We start from the raw sequence: 21,052 nt of genomic DNA, 5'->3' as shown, positions 1-21,052 counted from the left end.
TGGGACACCTTAAATGGAGAGTCAGACAAGAAGGAAAATGTCCTATTTAGAAGGGTCCTGCCCAGCTGGAGGTGGGCATTTTTCTTTGCATGATGACCTACAGTAACTTTACTATCAATCCTGAGAAAGAAGTTTCCAGAATAACCACACTTCATGAGCCCTGCTGAATTTGAGGTATCCACGTAGCAACAGTCTCGCGATGGGGAAACATTAATGCTTTTTATATTGGTGATCAGCTGTAACATGAGCAATTAAGTACAGTACTAATGGACTATGGCCAGGAGCCTGGTACTAATATTAAAAACTGACAGAGATGAATAGGTTTGGAAGCAAAACCAGGCTGACAAAGACATTTTTATGAAGTGCTTGGGCCTATTTGATTTAAACCAATCAGAGGCAAGTTTGGACGAGTCAGGCCTTCAGCGACAATGATGCATTCACAGGCATTGTACCGTTTCTGCTATGCCTTAAATAAAAACACCCATTGATTCTTTTCAACAACCCACACTTTCATTATTACACTCATTAATAAACCAAAAGCGCCCAACTAATATACAAGTAATATTTACTGAGGAACCGGCGACTTTTTTCTTGTTGGAAAATGAAAACATTTACTGGAAACATGAACCGCACCACATGAAAAATAAATCAGTGGATAATGTACAGTAGATCACTCATTTCTTCTTCATCTTCTAGGGAAGCGAAGCTGGTAGTAGGGAAAAAAAAGGATCACGTCTGCATATCGGGCTGAAAAGATGGAGACAAGAAGACTGCTTGCACAGGAGGATCGCAGTCATTCTGATCTGGTGCGAAAGGTTTGAAACATGTCTACGGGCATCTCCAGACTAGATGTTTGCCCACAACATCCTGATCTTTTTCAGCTTCTTGAACCTTCTTGAAAACGGTGGCCCTTCACCAGTCTAGTCCTATCTGTTTTGTGTTAGTGTAGCCTATACCTAGCGAGAAGGAAAGAAATCTGCCAAGACCCTTGGCACAGTTTTAGCCAAGAGCTTCAGCCTCTTCTTTGACCAAAGCAGAACTGTTTCTCGTCCCTGGGACGGATCTGAGCGTCCTCTGCCCTTCTCGGGTAGAACCATTAAAGAGAAGTAAGACGTAAGACAGCGAGAGCAGCTGCCCCCAGACTCTTCTCCAGACCACAGCACACAGGAACATGGCTGATTCCTTTCAGATCATGATCGCTCAAAATGAGTGAGACTGGTATAATTGTAGTGGTTCTCATTTTTTTTTTTTAAGATTTTACTTATGTATTTGACAGGCAAAGATCACAAGTAGGCAAAGAGGCAGGCAGAGAGAGAGGAGAAAGCAGGCTCCCCGCTAAGCAGAGAGCCCAATGCGGGGCTCGATCCCAGGACCCTGAGATCATGACCTGAGCCGAAGGCAGAGGCTCAACCCACTGAGCCACCCAGGTGCCCCGTGGTTCTCATTTTTTAAAAAGATTTTACTTATTTACTTGGAGAGCGAGAGAGTGAGCGAGAGTGCACATGAGCTGAGGAGGGGGAAGGCGAGGGAGACTGGGGGCTCCATCCCAGGGTCCTGGGATCATGACCTGAGCCGAAAGCAGAACCTTCACTAACTGAGCCACACAGGCGCCCCCTGGAATCTCATTTTTTAAATAAAGTCAATTATCTGCAAATTTTAGTACTTCACTATTATTAACTACTCACCACTCAAGACATCCCTTGCATCTGATCACAGCAATGTGAATGAGTGAAAGTATATCCAAGGAAGGGTGAAGGCCCTTGCTAATCGCCCCGGGACAGCTGTGTTCTAACCTGGGTTTCTGGCTCTGTGCGGGGATTTCCATATTGGGGGTCCCACTTGGCGGTTGACTGTTGTCTCAGCCCCAGATTTACTCTTCTGTGCCCTGCTTGGTGTTGCTGGGACCGAGATTCTGCAGATTACATGTCTCTTTCTTCAGCTGTCTTCCTTTTGGGGTCCTGCAAATGGGGCTCAAGCAGGCCAGGGGAAGGAAGGAAAGGCTCCTTCTTTCTGTTTTGCCTGCTGTGAATTTCAGGGCCAACCCAACAGTAACTTAGCAGCAGCAGCTGGTTCCAGCCTGTAGCTTCTGTCACAGTCCCAGAAGAGTTTTATGGCATTTGCCCTGAGGTCCAGCATTAGCCAGGGAGCACTGCCTGCTCAGGTCTGAGCCTAGCTGCACAGTGCTTCACCTCTGAGCTTAATAACGACCGGCACTGGATGGGATCCTCTCCCCAGGAGGGATCTGAACCCCAGCTCTGTGACGCATACTCTCTAAACTTCCGGGTGGCAACACCATAACCCCCTTTCTCCTATTCTCTTGACCCTAGGGAGCCTGTGGTTATTTCCTCCATATAAAAGTTGTGCTTTACCATGTTTGTTTCAGTAATTCCCTACAGTAGATACATTTTGTTGAATACCTGGTGTGGTTTTTATTTTCCCTACTGGAGCCTGACTGATACACACTGACCCAACAAATTCTAGATTTAGCAAGAGTGGGTGACAAAGCTTTTCAAAAAAATTTAATCCAGTGAGAGACCAAACCTTTTTGAAAAACTCCTTTACTCCCAAGAGCGAGGAGAGAAGAGACGTTTTTAAAGAATCTTAAATAATGTTTTCTAGTAGCTAAATTTGAGGGATCTCGACTAGAATTTTTCAATTTGACGGAATGAAGACATTTAGGATTCTACTACTCCAGATGAGGTTAATCATGAAACAAAGTACACAGTCTTCAAAAGAATATATCCTGGTATTTCATTTAAGATTGAGGCTATTTTTATCCACATAACTGCTTGAGTTAATTACACATACATTCACTCTACTATTAGATCCTATCCTTTTTCCATCCCAAACCTAATCTGTTTTTTTGACCATGCGATGCTCCGTAACATGTTTGATTAGTTTTTAGTCTTTAACTGGGTGAGTGAGCATACAGTTGACATACACTCTCTCTCTCTTTTTTTTTTTTTTTTGCAAATTTTAACTCTCTGGTCCTTGAAGTTTGATGGTTCAGATGTTGGGAACATTTGCAGATGGAGGTATGGTGGGGCGGGGGGGTGTTCACTATAGAATATAAGTCCTTTGAAAATACAGACCGGGGGTGCCTGGGTGGCTCAGTAGGTTAAAGCCTCTGCGTTCAGCTTGGGTCATGATCCCAGGGTCCTGGGATCGAGCCCCACATTGGGCTCTCTGCTGCGCGGAGAGCCTGCTTCCTCCTCTCTTTCTGCCTGCCTCTCTGCCCACTTGTGATCTCTGTCAAATAAATAAATAAATAAAATCTTTAAAAAAAAATACAGACGGAGTTTATAATGAAAATGCTCCGATTAAAGCTTTGACTCGTAAGTCAACACCGAACTGAATGTGTTCCCTTAAGTGCTGTTTACTTAACACTCACCTGAGATACCAATGCTATTTTGTACTGGGATTTCAGTGGTGCCCCTGTTATGTCCATAGGTTTTTGTATTAAATACTGAGAGAAATAATGCTCACATTTGAAAAACTGACGTAGTATACTGACAGAAAGGCTAAGCCCTGTCACCAATTTTTTAAAAATCCTTGTGGGTCGTCACTCAACAAGTAAGGCAATCTCTTGCTACTACTTTGTGGGGATTTTTCATGGGGTACTAAACCCAATCTAGTTTCCTATGACTATACCTACAAAAACTTTCTAAGTTTCATTGAATGGCTATACGAACAGAGCCTCTATGCTAAATGCAACACAGATAAAAATACAACTGAGCTCAACAAAATCTGACTAAGAGGAGATCCACTAGGTAACATTATCTGGAGGATCCAAAGGTGGGTGATCTGGGTCGAAGTCGGCATGCTAATGGACTTGTAAAGAACAGCCATCACACTTAGCAGTTCTGTTCTACCTTTCAATCTGGCAAGCTAACTGGCCTGTTTGTTCAGTTGTGTCTTGACTTCATTCCATCCATGACCGTTATTAAAACACACAGACAGACAGACAGACAGACACACACACCCTCTGCTTTTATCTTGCAAGCTCTGAATTTGAAACCAGGTTGCTGAGTCAGTCAACATGTCAGCGGGGAAATGAAATGCCAGGGATAAAGAAGTTGGCGCAACCCTAACAAATTAAGAATGGACTGGAAGCAGAGAGCAAGGATAATGCCTGAATTTGTTAACAGACCTGCACTACTGTGGGCAACAACGGTCCTAATGCAAAGACGGAACATTCCTGTGGAGACAGCCTTTATAGCGCATTACCTCTTATTTGCATGATCATCACCTTCTGAGAGAAGCTGCAAGTGTTAGAAAACTGAACCATGCAAAACTTGGCAAGAGAGGATTTTCTTGGTCAAAAGCATAATCATAGAAGAAAGAAATACCAAGATGGGGAGAAAAACCAATGGATTTTATCTGGAGCCAATTTTCTTATTAAAGCAGGGTTTACTTTTCAATATTAGTACATTCAACATTAAACCATTTCAATGTCAATACGGTTTCATGGCAACCCCATGGTAACAGTGCAGAATTAGGATTTCCAAAAGCGGAAGGTTCTCACAGCAAACGAACCTGCGGAGAACGTATGGAGTAATCTAGGCTTGTAGGGACAAAAAAATAAAAAGGTATTGTCAAATAGGTGTCCACAGGATAAAAATCAAACCAAAAGAACATCTAATTTTAGCCCCAGTAACCCGAGAAAGCCATGTCCCCTAAAAAATCACAAGGCGGTATGCGAGCTAAAATGCCAGAGGATATTTTCTATTTCCAGAAAGGTCCTTCAGACTTCCCCTTATCTTATCCTTCACCAGAAGCTTCTTCCATTGAGCACACTTTTAATTAGGCAAGGACTTTCCAGGAGGGGGGTTCTTACCTTTCATAATGCCTGCGGGTGCACGTGGCAGCGCTGGTGCTCCCAGGATTACCGCCTAATTCATCATAAATATGTTTCCATTGTCGGCGGGCTGTTATCTGAAAAGATGGCAATGGGAAATTCAATCTTGCATCAGAAAAGATTCACAGTGCCAGGATTCAGTGCATATGCAACAGGCAGAAGAGGACAGCCTGTTCTGGAAACCCAGACACAGAGAAGTCCAAATGAGCATGTGGGGAGATTCGGGGTTACACAGGGGGGTCTCACTCGTGGTACTCTTCTTTTCAATAAACGTGGAATTCTGCTTTGGGTTCTATATTGTGTCACCCTTAGAACATTTTCTCTAAGGCATCTCCCGGTATAGTTTACGTAGTTATCCCCCCTGCCCCCAGGAACAAACTCTTACTCTGATCCTTTAGCTCATGTTGATAAAGCATCCAAATAAAATAAGATTTTAGCTAAAGTATCAGTTTAAATGAATCGGAATGAACACTGGTTGCTTAAGGGGAATGGGCGGCCAAGGGTATATGAAAAGAGAGAGGCTTTTCACCAAATCTGCTTTTGTATCTTCTGATTTTTGACCTGGGTGCTGTGTTGACCACTTCAAACACTAAATAAAATTACTACATAGACTAATTCAATTGATCCAATTGCTTATGGAATTTGCAGTCATCTCCGGCTTTATTTTTATGCCAGCCAGCTCCTCTAACCACCAAAACAAAACCCAAATCTGAAACTGTATATGTTGCAACCTGTTTATTTCTATTCCCTTAGGTCAGGAAAACGGGCGATCCATCCAGTACCAGGAAAACGAACAAATTCCAAAGTGAAAATGCAAGCTATGTCTACCGGGGGGCTGGGTGCCTAGAACCCGGGCAGCTTACATTCTACAGAACAGCATACTACGGCCCTGTTTAATCACTTTCTTTAATTTTATTTTTATACATAAATTAAGATTTTACAAAATAACAGATGCATGATCTGGCAAATGATTAATCTGGGGAAACCACGTCATTTACTATATCCGAGCAAGTCTAGTATTTCCTTGCAAGGAGGAGACAGAGCCCATTCTGAGGTCCTTGTGAATGCTTCTAAACAGAGTTACAGGAAAACTCTGTTATTGGAATGTGCAGGGCGGGGGTGGGGGGCAGGGTGTGGCAGAAGTGCCCATGGCAGTGGCAGTGGCTACAGTCGCCCTGGGGCTTCTTTTGAAATATACCTACAGAGCTGCAAGCCCAATTCACTTAGGGGCCAAAGGCAGCAAGCCCCGGGGAGGTGGGGAGCGATCTCAACCCGCAAACAGGGGCTCTGTCTCTGTAATCTAAGGAGGAGGGGAGGAGTGGTTAAACACTACAGGGTAAATGGCACCTTTTCCATTTTATATAAAAACCCCTTTATTTCTATAAACTCTTCTTGACCCCGAGACAATGGGAGGTTTGCATTGTTCAATTTCCCAGGAAGCATTCTTGAACCAATGAGTTTCAATAGTTCTCTCTCGACAGAACCACCTCTTGCATCTCCTGGCAGGTATGACTAAAAATAGATATTCTCCTTCATTTATAGCTTGGCTTAGATGATAATAAATGGTTTCAAGCCCCTTTCAAAACACTCAAAATACACATTTCAGTAATTATTTTATATTTAATTACGATGTCCCTCTAATCATTGAAATAGTACACTTTCAGGCTGATCTAGTCAAGATCTACGTAAAGGAAGGAGCGAAACTGGATCCCCTCCCACGTGTTTCTGTTATACCTCAAAGCCCTTAGCACACCAAGGCCACTTGAAACACACCTCCATAGTTGTCTCCCTCAGATGAGGTGTGTGGGCCCTGGGGAGTCCAGCAGGGCCAGAAAACAGGTCTGTCCCTGCACGCACTTCAGAGGAAACCATCCCTTTTGTCATCTTTTGTCATCCTTGTATCTCTTCTGTGCACTGTTTCATATTTTATGAAGTACTATCACAAGCGTGATACCATTTCATTCTCCCTTCAGCCTGTGAGGTACATTATAGGAATCTCATCACAGATGAAGAAGAAAGACACAGAGAGTTTGCCCAACTTGCCCAAGGACACACAGCAGTGGAATGGTCACACCAGGGCTCATACAAATTTATGATCCCAAGAGCAGGCTTCCTTTTCACTACATCAAAACAGCCTTCCCATCAGAATGAGCTGGTGAACAGCCCACATGTGTAGCAGGGTGTTAATGCAGTATCTAGGGACCTTATGCTTCCCGTGAGTAGAGGGCTGTGGAAATCACAGCTTCTGCTACAAGGTCTCGACTTTGAGCTGTGGGTCTCTCACTACTGAAGAAATAGCACAACCACAGGTCAGCAAAAATCCAAGGGGATGGGTTAGGCATAGTGCTCTGAGCTTTTACTTCCACCCAGTAAAACTATGCTCCTTTCACCCTGACCACGTGTGTATCTAGTTAGAACAGAAGTTCACTATTATGTTCACCAATGAATCATAGATAAGTCTCAGTTATACTGGAATCTATCTATTCACTCAGCCATTCAGTCATCAAATATTTCCTGTACATCTCCCACTTGTTGGGTGCTGTGCTAGCATCTGGGATGCAACAATGAAAACCAGATCCAACACTCAACATGACCACATCCTAGTGTGTGTGTGTGTGTGTGTGTGTCTGTGTGTGTGTTGGGGGGGATTACCAAACATAAATAAGGGACTACACAGATAAACAAAATAATACAGGTTGTGAAAAGTGTAATGAATGAAAGACCACCGATGATGGGCTATTTAATGTATGGAAACTGACCATGCCCCCCCTCCTACACCCATCTGCTAGACTTGGGGGTAGTACCCTGTTCAACACTTGCCTATCACAGAAATGACAAACTTCTTTAAGAATAAATAATGAATTATCAAAAGGAGGAAAACAATCTTCCTCATGCTAGGACTGAAACTGTGGCAGCAGGGACCAGCCTCCAGTGTCACTTGGCATTAGTTAAGGCACGCACAGCTGGTTAGTGGTCTGTGTTAGCCCCTGCTAGCAAGTTCTGGGTTTAAATACAGTTTTTACCAGTAAGAGTTGATCTGGAGCAAAGACAAGGGCTGGGCCTTCCAGGAAGTCGTCCCTGTTTACCGAGCTTCCACTGGCCGGCCTGGATGAATCAGGCCATTTTGAGATATTTTCTTTCCACAGGAAAGTCATAAAATGTGCTCTTTCCAACTGCTAAATGCTTTTATGTTTTTAAGTACACAGTTCTCCTCGGTATGCATCTCCATTTTTTTGTATGCAGATGTGCTCTTAATTCAAATGCTGTCCACAAGCTTTAAAGTGAGAAATGTCTAACTCCCCCCGTTGTCCAAACCCACTGTGGGTCCCAGAGCCCTATAAGGAGAAAGGAAAGAACGCGAGAACTCCTCCTGACCGAGCTACTGGGCATTGTGCTCCCACCTGTATAAATGTGCCTCCTGCACTAATATGCTTTCCTCATGCCGAGGTATGCATTTGCTTTGGGTTTTATTCTGTTGCCCCGAATGTGTGTTATCTCTAAAACCCACTGCCGCAAAACTAGGGTCTGCCTCATAGTGTCTAGTCTCCAGTTCCACTCAGCTGGAAATAGTCTGATCCAGCCATGGGGTGAGTCTGACTAGCTCTTGAGTTAAGCTGGAGCCTCCCGGTCATGGTCACATTTCTACCTGACCTTCTGTTATTTTAGGTTTTTAAGGATACAAAGAATTTCTGGCTCTTTGTTTCCTGAAGAAAATGGCCAAATTCATACAAGCAATGATTTTTCTTGAATTGTGCTTCACTTGTCATCTCCTGCAAGATCCTCAACTAAATGATAGGGATTCCTGACCTCAATCCATCTTCTACTGGCTACCATTGAGGGCACTGGGCCAGGTACAGAGGTGTGGAGGGGAAAGGTGGAAAGGATGGAGGGTTGTGGGTGGGGAGATATCATGAAAAGAAAGAGAAGTTACTACCTTCAAGGGTTCGTAACTTAGCAAGAAGCATAACCTCATATGATTAACCATAAAGCAAGATGAAAACCTGAGCAGACGGTACCCAAGGGAAGCAAACCAGCCTAGGTGTGTGGAGACTTCATCTCACTTTGAAGACACTTGACAGTTACTCCCTTCCCTGGTGTGGGCAAGACCCAAGAAACTGTGAAGAGCATTGCACACCTATTATGTTCAGGTATGTTCATTTCTTCCAAATGTAGTGGTTTTCAAACTGCTCTTTAGGACGCAAGGTGGACTGAAACTAACCCTCCACACCTCTCCCAAGAAAATGGGTCCAGGTGGTGATAAAGGAATCTGTCCCACCTATTGCTTATTTGATGAAAATATCCTGCTATTAAAAAAAAAAAAAATTGGGATGCCTGGGTGGCTCGGTTGGTTGAGCGGCTGTCTTCGGCTCGGGTCATGATCCCAGCGTCCTGGGATCGAGTCCTGCATCGGGCTCCTTGCTCAGCAGGGAGCCTGCTTCTCCCTCTGCCTCTGCCTGCCACTCTGTCTGCCTGTGCTCACTCTCAATCTCTCTCTCTCTCTATGACAAATAAATAAAATCTAAGAAAAAAAAATTGGGTAACAATTTTAACCTAAGACATGGCCTTGGAGCCTTGGTTTCTTTACCTTCGAGGTTGCAGGGATGAAATAATGTTGGAATTTTTGTGGCCTCGTTAGGAAACAGCAATCAGAAATCTTGCAGGACAGTGTGTCCATGGCTTAAGAATGTAGCAGATGTGAAGTCAAAAGGAACATTTGCCTGCATGCAACGTTGCCCAGGCTGCTCAGAGAAACAGCCGCTTTCTCGGGACACCTTGAGGGCGGACTGAATTCAAGGAAGATGACTTTTTTTTCCTGGTAGTACTCCAGGAACTGGAGCTTTTCAAAACTACATGACATCATCTTTGGCCTCAAGAGTTCTGAATTAAGCAAGAGGCTTTGTCCATCCAGAGTACTAGGGTTAGATTCAGAGGATGTCTTGAAATGATGTCAAAGCCAGAATCTGGTATCAAAGCCTAATCCTTCCAGCAAGAAGACATGTGACTTCTTCTTCCAGATGAGAAATAATGGTCCTGTCTCAGCCATGGGGACAGATGGAGCTGCTAAACTGGCATTCTTGGAAGGTACCGCTTGCACGGTCTTCTGTCTCTAGAATATGGTTTTCTCAAGACCCATTTCCCCTACTCTACCTTCTCCCCAAATACTGCCTCTGGCTCACCCTCACATGGTTAGCCAAATGGAAATCACTTTAGCGAACCACCCTCCACACACTGCATCCTGGTAATACCCCAAGCTACTCATCACACTTTAATTGCTTCACCAGACACTGAAGTGAAGACCTCTTTCGCTCATCAGCACAACCGTATCCAGCTCTGCTTCCTCAACTGTAGGTGACCCCGCTCTAAAATGTTTGGGAGGAGAAGCTGGATATACGATTGTAAAGGAAGGAGCCTCACTGCCAACCAGTCAAAAGGCGGGGATATTGTTTTTTAGGGAATCAAATCCACTCAATACATTTACGATCTCGAAACCTAAGGATGCAGAGACACAAAATTCATTTCCAGCAAAGGCAGAGGAGGCCAAGAGAACTGAATATAGCCATTAGTCAAATGCTTCTAAAGGCTTAAAATAAAACTTCTGCTCCTCTTTTTTTTTTTTTTTAATTCAATTTGAGGGTTGTGAAGGACTGCAATGAAATAATCCATAATCCGCAATTCAAACCAGAAGGTTTGGAATAGTTTATAACCACAAACAAAAACAAGCCAATTAAGATGGCCTCTTTTTAAAACCAGAAGGAATTCCAGAGAGATGTCTTTATCCAGTCGCAAGTTAACAGCAGAAGAGATATATCTACAAATTTTACATTTTAGGTTTTTGTTTACATCACACAGACCTCTTGACCCATATCCTAACTCCATGCGTTTTTCTCAAGAATCAGATAAAAATCTCAGCTAGTAGTTCGTGTGTCAGGTAAGGCTCAGGCCAGGTACAAAGACCCAACTGAAAGATGCTACTAATGACGGTAGGCTATTAGAGGCTTTTCCCAATATATCTCCCAAACTAGGGAGAAAGCATTGTTGGCACAAAGAATGGTCATTTATGCACCCCTTTCCTTCCAGTGATGCAATGGAGGCTGTGACAGCTGCACGGAAAGTTCTCAGCAAGTCAGAATCTGAAGAAGTTGGCGATGTCCCCTTGCAACTCATTTTGCCTCACTGTGCCTCAGTTTCCTCACTTGCAAAATGAGGGTCTGAATAGGAGCAGGACAAGTATCTTTCGCTGAACCAAGGCAATTTGCAAAACATAAAAAAGGTTAGGAACCTATACTCTCCCTCATTCAAAATGAAAATGGCTTATCATGGATGGAAAAACCTTCACTGGAAACTTTGAGCTGCTTTGGGGCCAAAGGGATGGTAATATTCTGGCAGGCTTCTTTAGTAATAGCGTGAAGACAACTTTCTAACCTTAGATGCTTGACTTAGAAGGGGCCACACTGAGCAGCAAGGAGCCATAAGAGCCAGTAGGTGAGGTGGGAACAGTCACTGTTACCATTAGCTTTGAATTAGCATCACCCGGAGCACTTATAAAAAAGGATTCTCAGGTTCTTAGGCCCAGGGCCCACTGCAGTTAATGTCTCAGTGTGGAGGTCTAGACATATCCATATACTTGAAAGGTCCCCCTTTGAAAATCTGAGCCCTAGTTTTCGAGTGGCCTCTGGGAACCACAGGTCTAGAAGATTCCAAGATCTCTTTTGAGCTCTAATGACAAGTCTACATGTGCTTCTGCCATCAGATAATCTTACAGATAAATGTCTTTCAATAACACAGCGATGACAACTTAAGTCCTCAGACGGGATCTTACGCATACATCTGCTGGAGCAGCTTCAAAACTGAATCCTCGCTGAACATCTCATTTCATTTATTGGTCAACATATACCAATCGAAAAATGTATACTGTACTTGGGGGATTTGAAAGCTGTGACATAGCGTGGGAGTAGCCAACTGCAGTGCCTATAGGGACAGCAAGGTAGTATGAAGCATTAAAAAAAAAAAAAAAGGAAAGGAAGGGGAGAAGAAAGAGAGGGAGGAAGAAGGAAGGAAAAATCCTACCAACTGGCATCATCTAGTTTACGACCCCAGATGTAGATTTTATAGCTAACAAGGCTAAGTAGATTCACTGTCTCAGAGTAGATGAAAAAATTGGGGGTGAAGAATGGCAGGGACCCAATGAACAACGAGGGAGTTGATGGGTAAATAGAGAAGGAGGGAAGGAGCAATTCCAGAGGTTGCCAGTCCTCTTTGTGGCTTGGCTGAGGAGGCTGGCTACTCGTACATAACCAGATGGGAAGCAGATGCCAATCTGGTGTCCCAATGCCCCCCCATCCCAGCCTCTCTCTCCTTGACTCCACCTATACTACAGTGACGGCAGAATGAGGGGCAAAACATAACACTTAACTTGTTATCGATCTTCTCTGCGTCACTGACCCCACCCCCACTCCGCCTCCAGCCAGCCTACAGAATTCCAGGGGCTAACATCCAAAAGCCTTTCTCACAGGGCTCCATCCTCTCTGGACTGGCCTTTGAGGTCGTGCATCCCAGCCAACTGGTCACCCGACTTTATGTTACTCCAACTCTCTACGTCCAACATCATTCTACCTCCACATTTTTATTTCTCCGTCTGGCTTTCTCTTCCTGGAAGGCTGTGATCATTCACGTCTAAATTCCGAATATTCTCTAAAATCCTGCTCAAAAGGCAGGAGAGCCACAAGTCTTCTTCCCTTGTTTCTAAATGAAATCATCCTTAACCTGAACGGCAAATAGACCTTTTTCCACCTTGTCTCTTCATTATAATCACCGTCTCTCCTGGACGGCAAGCAACTAGAACCACTGTCCTAGATATCTGTGCATTCTCCAGAGTGTCCCACACCATGCTGTGAACACATAAGACTTATTAAATACGTGTTCCGGTGATTTGCTGATTGCGTGGTCATTTGTTACTTTGCTCATTCAGCAAGAGAAAGAATGCTATGTGTTCAGAATACTGCCAGTGCCCTGAAATTTATCAGAAGTTTCTTTTGTGTATTCCACACCTACTTGCTGCTGCATGGAGAAAAACAGATCTTTGGGAGGATACAGAAGATACAAAAGCAGGAAAAACGGATCCTGTGGAATTTGTTGGCACTCTCCCTATCAGTAAACAACAATACATTTCTGGGTTTAAAAAGAGATTTCATAATATTGTGCAGTATCACGTAACGTATCTGCAGTTCATATAAATGTGTATTCCTGTTCTTAAATCAAGCATTAGACTTAAAAATCTAGGCTACGGGGTGGGCTCCTAAATCCACGAGACTAATTCTGAGTAAGTTATCTTTTTCACATGGACAAAAGCTATAATTAGCTTAAGATTTTGCGAAACTAAGAGCCACCTTGGCAAGAAGTCAATCTCTTTGTCCTATCCACAGATCCAACCAAGGGAAAAATCATATTATTTATTTTACAGAGGGTGCTTGGTCAAACAAATATTTAAGTAAATTTGTGTCTATGAAACACACATTTTATAATACCTCATATGAGCATTGTTTTGCTTTGTAAATGGATATGTAGATCCCAGGTCTTAAATAAACATTTTACACACACATTTACTCCCATCTTAGAGTTCTGAGTCAGAATTCATAGCAGGTATCTCTACAGTAAATAAATACCAGATTATCCGAATCACATCATGCTTGCCATCTTTCCCCATTCCAAATCCCTGACATCAAACCATTATATTAGTTTGTGAAACAATATGCTATACCTGGCAAGAAACACTGGTGATTATGGTGGGACTAAAAATGAATTTCATTTTCTTGACTCTGTGTCTCTTACTGTCGTTTTACTATGATACAGAAATATTTCAGGTTACTTCATAAAGAAAGAAAAAAATAATTTCTTATTCAATTGCAGAAGAAACTGCACAACTTAATCTGATCATTGTGTGGAGGAGAAAATATTTCCAATGACGACATCTTCCTCTGTCAATTGATTTTATTACAGATTTCATCTCTGCGTGCTATATTAATACAGCTCTTTCTTCCTCTTTCAAGATTTTAATCTTAGTTTGTTGCTCTAACGTTTTATTGGTTCAAAATACATGTTGTAAAATCCGTGGCCATCAAATTTTCCTGTGGGCTAAAAATAACCCGTTCCTGTCAGTTAGAATTAGCTGATAAAGAGTGTCAGAGCCTGTTCTGAATAAGTTTGATAACTTCCTGTTTATGCGGCACTGACCCTTGTCTAATAAAGCTTCTTTGCCCTAGAATAAGAGAAGATTCTGCTGCATTCTATTCCTTAATGGCCAATACTGATTACTTTTGAAAGCCTTTAATACATTTCCCATATTAGACATGAACAGATGTCAGGTATGTTGCCAAGGGAAATTTCTTTTATGCAATCTTGGCTTGTTGTACAATAATAGCCCTTTCTCAACATGGGAAAAAATTACAGACCCAACTAATTTCCCTGACAGGGGAGAGTTACATATGTTTTCCACTTGTAGTTTTTACGACAAGTTTACAATTTTGCCAAACCTGGAACTAATTGGGATCATTTCCAAAAGCGGCCCAATAAACCCCCAAAAGTGTGGAGCCATTTGAGGAGGTAGTCAGGGACGGTTAGCTTTTTATTTTCTCCGTTTTGGTCAGAGAAGGGGTGGGGGAGTTAGATTGCAAAATTATTTCATTTAAGTTGCTTAAACACTTACTGTTTCATATCCTCCCAGTTTTTGAGCAGCTTGAAACATAGTCCAAAGGTTAACTGTTAGAGGGACAATAAGTATTTAGATAAGCATTGCATTAACATACTTCCAAGAAATGTCAATCAAAACATTTTGTTTTGTTTTGTTTTCAATGAGAAAGAGAAAAAAAAAAAAAAACACAAAAAACCAAACCCAAAACACTGGTACCCCAGAGAGCTAAGTTCTTAGGAAACAATTTGCCAAAGGGCATTCAACAACAGGATATATTATTACCACTTAAAATATTTCTTAAGAAACAGTCACAAATACGGAAATGGCTCTACTCTGGGGATAAAGGACAACACAGCTTTAATCCTATTGCCATCAGCATACCCAGGGAAGCTAAGTTAACAGCATCCTTGGGGACAAGCGTGAGATTTCAAAATTAGGGTTGGTCTTGTTCAACCCTTAGAAAGAAGTTATTGATTAAAGGGTACTATATCCTGCTTCCTTCAGATAAGAACTTATCATAATCAAGAAATACCAGCCACTTTTATACACGATTACCTTTTTAACAGAATTATGAGGGCAGCACCATATTAAGAACCCATACCGTATTTCACTAACACGTGGTGCCTTGTAATGAGTAAGAAGACACACCATTTTACCCTTGAAGTTGTAGCGACATAACAGATCAAAGGGAAGACTCGAGTCCTGAGTCCACTTAGTCCCCTAACTTGCCTGTGTGACGTTTTGAATATATACTCTTCTAGGACACATCTCCCTTTGCAGGGTTTGCGTACGTTGATGCTGTTAAACAATTATGCCAAATTGCTGGCAACCTTCTTCATTTGTCCCAAACATCATGGAATGGGACTGGTATGGATTTGACTCTTTTACAAGAGGGGAAAATTGAATTTCAAGTAATGCCTTGGTAAGGGAAATGAAGAATAAAATTTAAAAAAAAAAATCTCTTTGACACAACATGTTGGAAAAGCCTCGTTGAACCTTGCACTATTTCAAAGCTATCAGGAGCCCGGCCTCGGCCTTGATTTAATCTGAACCAATGCATAATGCAACAAAGCTGTTCACAGTACATTAATTTTACTTCTATTTCAAGCAACCAGTTTTCAGACAAACATTGTAATCATTCGTAGTTATATAAGTTTATAATGGCTGCGAGTGTTCTCTTGCAATCAGTGCCAATTGCTATTAGGTATGTAAATTGTTATGTAAAACATACAGGTTTGACATTCTTCATCAAAATGACACATGGTTTTAATCTAGGAAGATACATTTGGAGAAAATACTATTTCAAGCCAGGGGCTCATTGCTTTGTGTGCTACAAAATCCAGACAGAGGCAAAATATATATTCGGTTGTGAAATCAGGACCGGATCTGGGTTTCTTCTCTTTTTTTTTTTCCTATGGAATTCTGCTCAGCTGTGAGTTTCCTTTTCTACTTTAAAACGTATTATGATGCTTAAATGTAATCCAAAATTGGGCATTTGGTTCAAATCTGGGTATTTTGTGTTTCCTCTGAAGTGAGGTTTTTGTTCTCTCTTAACAAATTTGGGGCTTAGGAAATACGTTTCTCTTTCTGGTTGTTTTGTCCACCTTTCAATGTCCTCCTCTTTAAAGCTGCCTTTTTGCAGGCAACATCTGGGCCTGATAAAGTGACGTCATATTATTATCTCAGAAGAAAGGCGTTACAGACTCTCAAGATTGACAAAACAGAAAATGAGAAACTTTCAACATGTCTATTTCCAGTCATAATCAGTGGATTCAAGCCTATAAATATCTCACTGCAACTGCCCCAGAAGGGAACAGTGTAGCGGAAAGGGGCAGGGAGAAAAATTCCTGGGCTGGATGATTTGTAGATTTAGTATAAACAGAGAGAAAGCATCATCCCCAGATTAGGATTGCGACATAACCCTGAGTCAAAATTTTTTTCCCAATTTAAAGAACAGGAGTAGTTTTGATCTTTCAGAAATGAAAACAAGCATACTTACTCTGTTTAAAACCTAAATAGGGGATCCGTTCTATCGGGGTCTTCCTTTCTTTCATGTATTTATAAAGTGCCACCAAGAAAGCCTGCTCATCTGCTCTGCACTCTTCACCGATGGCAACCTTTGGTTTCTCTTCATTGGAGACTTTTTTACAGTTATTATGGTTATTCTTCGGCTTGGACAAGGCTGACCTGGCCTCACATTTCACCTGGAAAGGGGGGAAAAATATGCCGCATCAAGTCAAGTACCACCTTGGAGCACTCACAAAGACACAGCCAGTGACAGCTTTCACTGTGTGGGAGCGGGGAGCCAGTAAATTAACTTGCCCTGAAGTAGCTTTATAGAGGCAACATTGAGCATGAATTGTCTCGGATCACCAGGTGGAAACTTTCTGTAAAGGGCTAGGTAGTAAATATTGCAGGCTGTGGGGCCAGATCGTCTCTGTTGCAACAACTCAACTAGCGCAGAAGCAGTCACAGACGTAGAAGTGAATGGGTATGGCTGTGTTCCAATAAAACTTTATTTATAGCAACAGGTGGTGAGGGGCCATAGTTTGCCAAACTACGCCAGCCTTCTAGTCTTTGCAAGTGTGTTGATAGGAAACCAGCAACAGTGTCCCCATCTGGTGGAACCATTCTTTTGCCTCTTTACACACTTTTATTTTCCCAAGGGGCACCATCTGTTAATGTCATTGAACAAAATCGTGTCTTCTTAATAAATAATCCCATATTGCGCACTTTGCATCAACATGGAAGAAAGTTTATTTCTTCCCAGTAAACGTTTCTTGTTGCTACTGTTTCCTGCCACCTGAAAAAAACATGTCAATGCCAGCAGATGTTGGCATCAGGAACACCAGCAAGGTGGGTTCTGTCACTTGAGGGGGATGCCCAGATACATCCGCAGTAGGAAACAAAAGATTCCCACTCTTTAATGGCTTTTTGGTCAGCTCTGAGAATGTAATGGGAAATATTAACTTGCCACAAAGGAAAGAGTAGAGGTCAGCTAAAAACCGAACACGAGTAATGGAAAGCACCATAATTAAAAAATTAATGGAGGCCAACGTGCCAGATGTTGTTCCTTCCACACTCTAGGCGAATATGGAACTCGGCAAACTGAGTGGCTAACCTAATGTTCCCTGTTCACTGCCATGTTCTACAAGAGGCCTTTGATGGTTGTTAAATATAACGCTAAGTTGCTGAGCTATTTTAATTGTAAAAGGGGGAAGTACAAAGGGTCAGACTTTGAGTTCAAGTGCGCCCATGGGGAATGTGTACATTCTGATATTCTTTACATCTCCGTATCTAACATCGGAGAGAATAGGGCAAGTGCTGGGGAAATGTTATGAATAAAAATGTCCCACATATTCAACATTGTTTTCCATTTCAGTTTTTTGACCCCTCTTTCTCTTTCCCTTCAGCCTCTCCTTTCTAGGCTTTAAGAATATAAAAGGCTGTGCTTATTTATACAAGGGAACTGTATCCTCCTGCAAGGGATTTCTTTAACTTATTCTCTCAAGCGAACGTGCGAGGTTAGTATCTTTAGACTGGTTCTGGAAAAAAATAAAACTTCCTGTACAACTCATTCAACTGGGCTTCCAGATAAGATTTTAATTTTTAAGGGGCTGTGCAAATGGGACTAAAACACTTTTCCATGTAGAATTTTTACTTATAATATTTTCAAACTTGAGTACTTTGTCACATCACATTAAGGTGAACATCCTGTGAAACTTTATGTTGTCATCATTTCTCACTGCCAAATTTTAGACTGAGTCTCAAGTTCTGATGAAATCTCTAATTTAATGACTTTTGAAATCAGAAAATCATTCCAGTTTTAATCTGCATTGCCCTGGCCTTTTGTGAGTGCTTACGATGTAGCCAGGCTCTGTTCTAAGCATTTTTAAAGGTATTATCTCATTTTATGTCTGCAACCCTAGCAAGGCACGTGATTATTCTTGCGTGAGAGATGAGGGAACTGAGGCACAGAGGGGATGAATGACAGCCACAAGATCATGTCCAAGTTAGTATGCAGTGAGCTTGGGATCTGAACCCAGGTGGTCTCATTCTTGCGGTAATCAACACCATAATTTACTGACACTCATAAAAAAATGAAATCCAGAGTCAAAATACACTTCCAATTAAAAGCATATCTTATCACTAGGCATTACAAAACCTTAGAAACGTGATCTATCAAATGAGGAATACAAGATAAAACTAGGTGGTTTCCAAAGCATAGGAGGGCTCCATTCCTTCTATTGTATATTGAGCAAAGGGAAGGAAACCAGTATCAACTGAGGCCCAGCAGTGAGCTGGATACAGTGCTGTGGACTTCCTATAGTCCACCAAATGTTCACAAAAATCATCAGAGGGAGGCCTCTATCTCCAGTTTATAGTTGAGGAAAATGAAGCTCGGCGAGGTTATGTATTTTGTAGTTGGCTCATGGGGTCAGAACTCTGGCTTTGGACTCAGGTGGGCCTCACTCCAAATCCTGGTTTTGCACAAACAGGAGCAGATACAAGATTTGCATATAAAACAGCCTGAGTCTTAAACTTGCAGCGATCATGGGCCATTATTTATATTATGAGGTCAGAAGCACCACTGTTAAGGAAGTATGAGCCTTCCCTTAAGGTCTAGAAGGCTGCCTAACCTTCTGCCTCAAACTGTGCAAAAGCATCCAGAAATAGAAGGACAGCATGGACAAGGTGCACAAACCAGGTCCAAAGTCATTCAGACTCCCTCCTTTGTAGAGAAGTCTCCTGGGCAAGCCAGGCTACCACCTACTGAACTCCATCTTGAACCTGGATGGGTGAGCCAGCAGGTTTCTCCTCTTTAAGGCTCGGGGTTGGGGACAAGCAGATGCCTTGTAAGAAGTGAGCAGTGGTTTCCTTTCTCCCGCTAGCTCCATACATTTCTTGAGTTAACATAAAGGAGCCCTTTAGGCTATTACTCTATTTCTGGGTAGGACCTGGCCAACTTCCTTTCTACGTATTTTCACATTTACCCCAAATATTCTCTTTTTCAGTTAACATTTTAATCTCCTGCAATTTTAAAAACAGGAGGTGGTCTTCATGTTGATCTTGAGAATGCCCAACCTTTGGATGGTGACAGTTAATTCCTAGATCTGTTTTTCCCAACCTGAACACCTTCTACTTGTTTAATTCACTAAGAGCTTTGGGGTTTCTAAAGTGATTGAGGAAGTGCTAATTAAAGAATCCACATTTAATGTTTTCAGTGAACCACCACCTATTTGATATTAACCACATCCCTTCACTGGACTGAGTTATAACTAATCCAGCCTCAATGGGGGCAGCAAGATGTGATGAACCAGCAAGAAAGAAGAAGCGACAGTCTAATTTTGATGTGGTCATTAACTTGCTAGGAGACCCTCATCTTCCCTCCAGTGAAGCACGAAGGATAATTCCTGGGAGTGGTTCTGAGGAACTGGAGGAAACATAGTGAAAATAATGAAAGTATCACATTTGTGAAATATCAAAGGGATATTTGTGATTTAAGGGAAAGAACATATGGCACACCATGGTTTCCCTCTTTTTGTTCCTTTTTGAGTATAAAGCACCTGTAATATATTTCTGGCCTTTCAAAAGTGCCTACAGAATGTGAAAAATCATTTGCCCTCTATCTGTGGGGGCTTCCCGTTAGAGGACTGGACTGAGATTTTTCTTGTACAGATCACCATATGAATGGGCTTGGGCCCACATCAGCTGCCATAAGATGGTCCCAGGGAAACCGCAGGATTTGGTTGGACACTTTCAAGACATCTTCAGAGAACTGGTAGCCTCTTTCCCATGTGACTTTTGCTGTCTTTGGAAAGCCATGACATCCTCCATCCCTTGAAAAAGGGAGTCTGGCAAAGCTGGGTTTTACATTTTCATTGAAAGAGTACAACCTCTTGACAGGCAAATTACTCGAACTGCTCTTCCAGCCATGCAGACCACAAACCTAGGAGGTTCTCAGTCTAGAGAGCTTTGTTCTGTGGAGCTGGTATGTATCCATGGTTAGAAATAGTCTGTTTGAGACACTTTTGCAAAACACAGTCACACAGGTGTTGGTCATAAAGCCCAACTGTCACTTGAAATATTGCTTCCAGTTCAGCAAGTGATCCGATGGTCTCAGGCTTGTAATCTCTATGACAGTGTTTCAAGAGAAAAGACCTCTTTAAGACATAAATGCCTTTCTAGTGCTTGTCCTGGTCCCAGAGGTGGCCTGCTCATTTTGTAGAGACTTCTCCTCCGTGTGCTGGGGTCAACACACAAGCCCACCATACTCCATGCCTACTAGTCTCTTTCTTTTAGTTGAAGTGGTCTTGCCAGACCTGTTGGAAGTGACTAAGGCAGAACTGTAATCCAAGACTTTGAGAAGAGCTGGGTGTTTAGACCAATGCCCAGGGGCTGATGCCTCATCCGCTCACCACTGAAACCAACGATGGAAGGATGATGAACCTCCTTGTGAAGATTCTGAACGGCAGCGTTGATGGGGGTAGGGAGAGAGGGTCTCC

General features: G+C 42.4%; 1 protein-coding gene across 2 annotated transcripts in view; it reads right to left on the bottom strand.

Annotated features, from left to right (window-relative positions):
- ARID5B (AT-rich interaction domain 5B) overlaps positions 1-21,052 on the bottom strand; it is a 177,830-nt gene that overhangs the window by 21,391 nt on the left and 135,387 nt on the right. For both annotated transcript variants that reach the window (XM_044239596.1, XM_044239597.1), the window contains 3 exons: positions 16,546-16,750; positions 14,562-14,614; positions 4,838-4,935 (listed from right to left, as the gene is read on the bottom strand). In XM_044239596.1, coding sequence (XP_044095531.1) covers positions 4,838-4,935; positions 14,562-14,614; positions 16,546-16,750 — 356 coding nt within the window. The remainder of the gene's footprint in view (positions 1-4,837; positions 4,936-14,561; positions 14,615-16,545; positions 16,751-21,052) is intronic.

This window comes from Neovison vison, chromosome 2 (assembly GCF_020171115.1).
Source record: "Neovison vison isolate M4711 chromosome 2, ASM_NN_V1, whole genome shotgun sequence".
Lineage (NCBI taxonomy): Eukaryota > Metazoa > Chordata > Mammalia > Carnivora > Mustelidae > Neogale > Neogale vison.
This window is presented reverse-complemented; position numbering and strand designations above follow the sequence as displayed.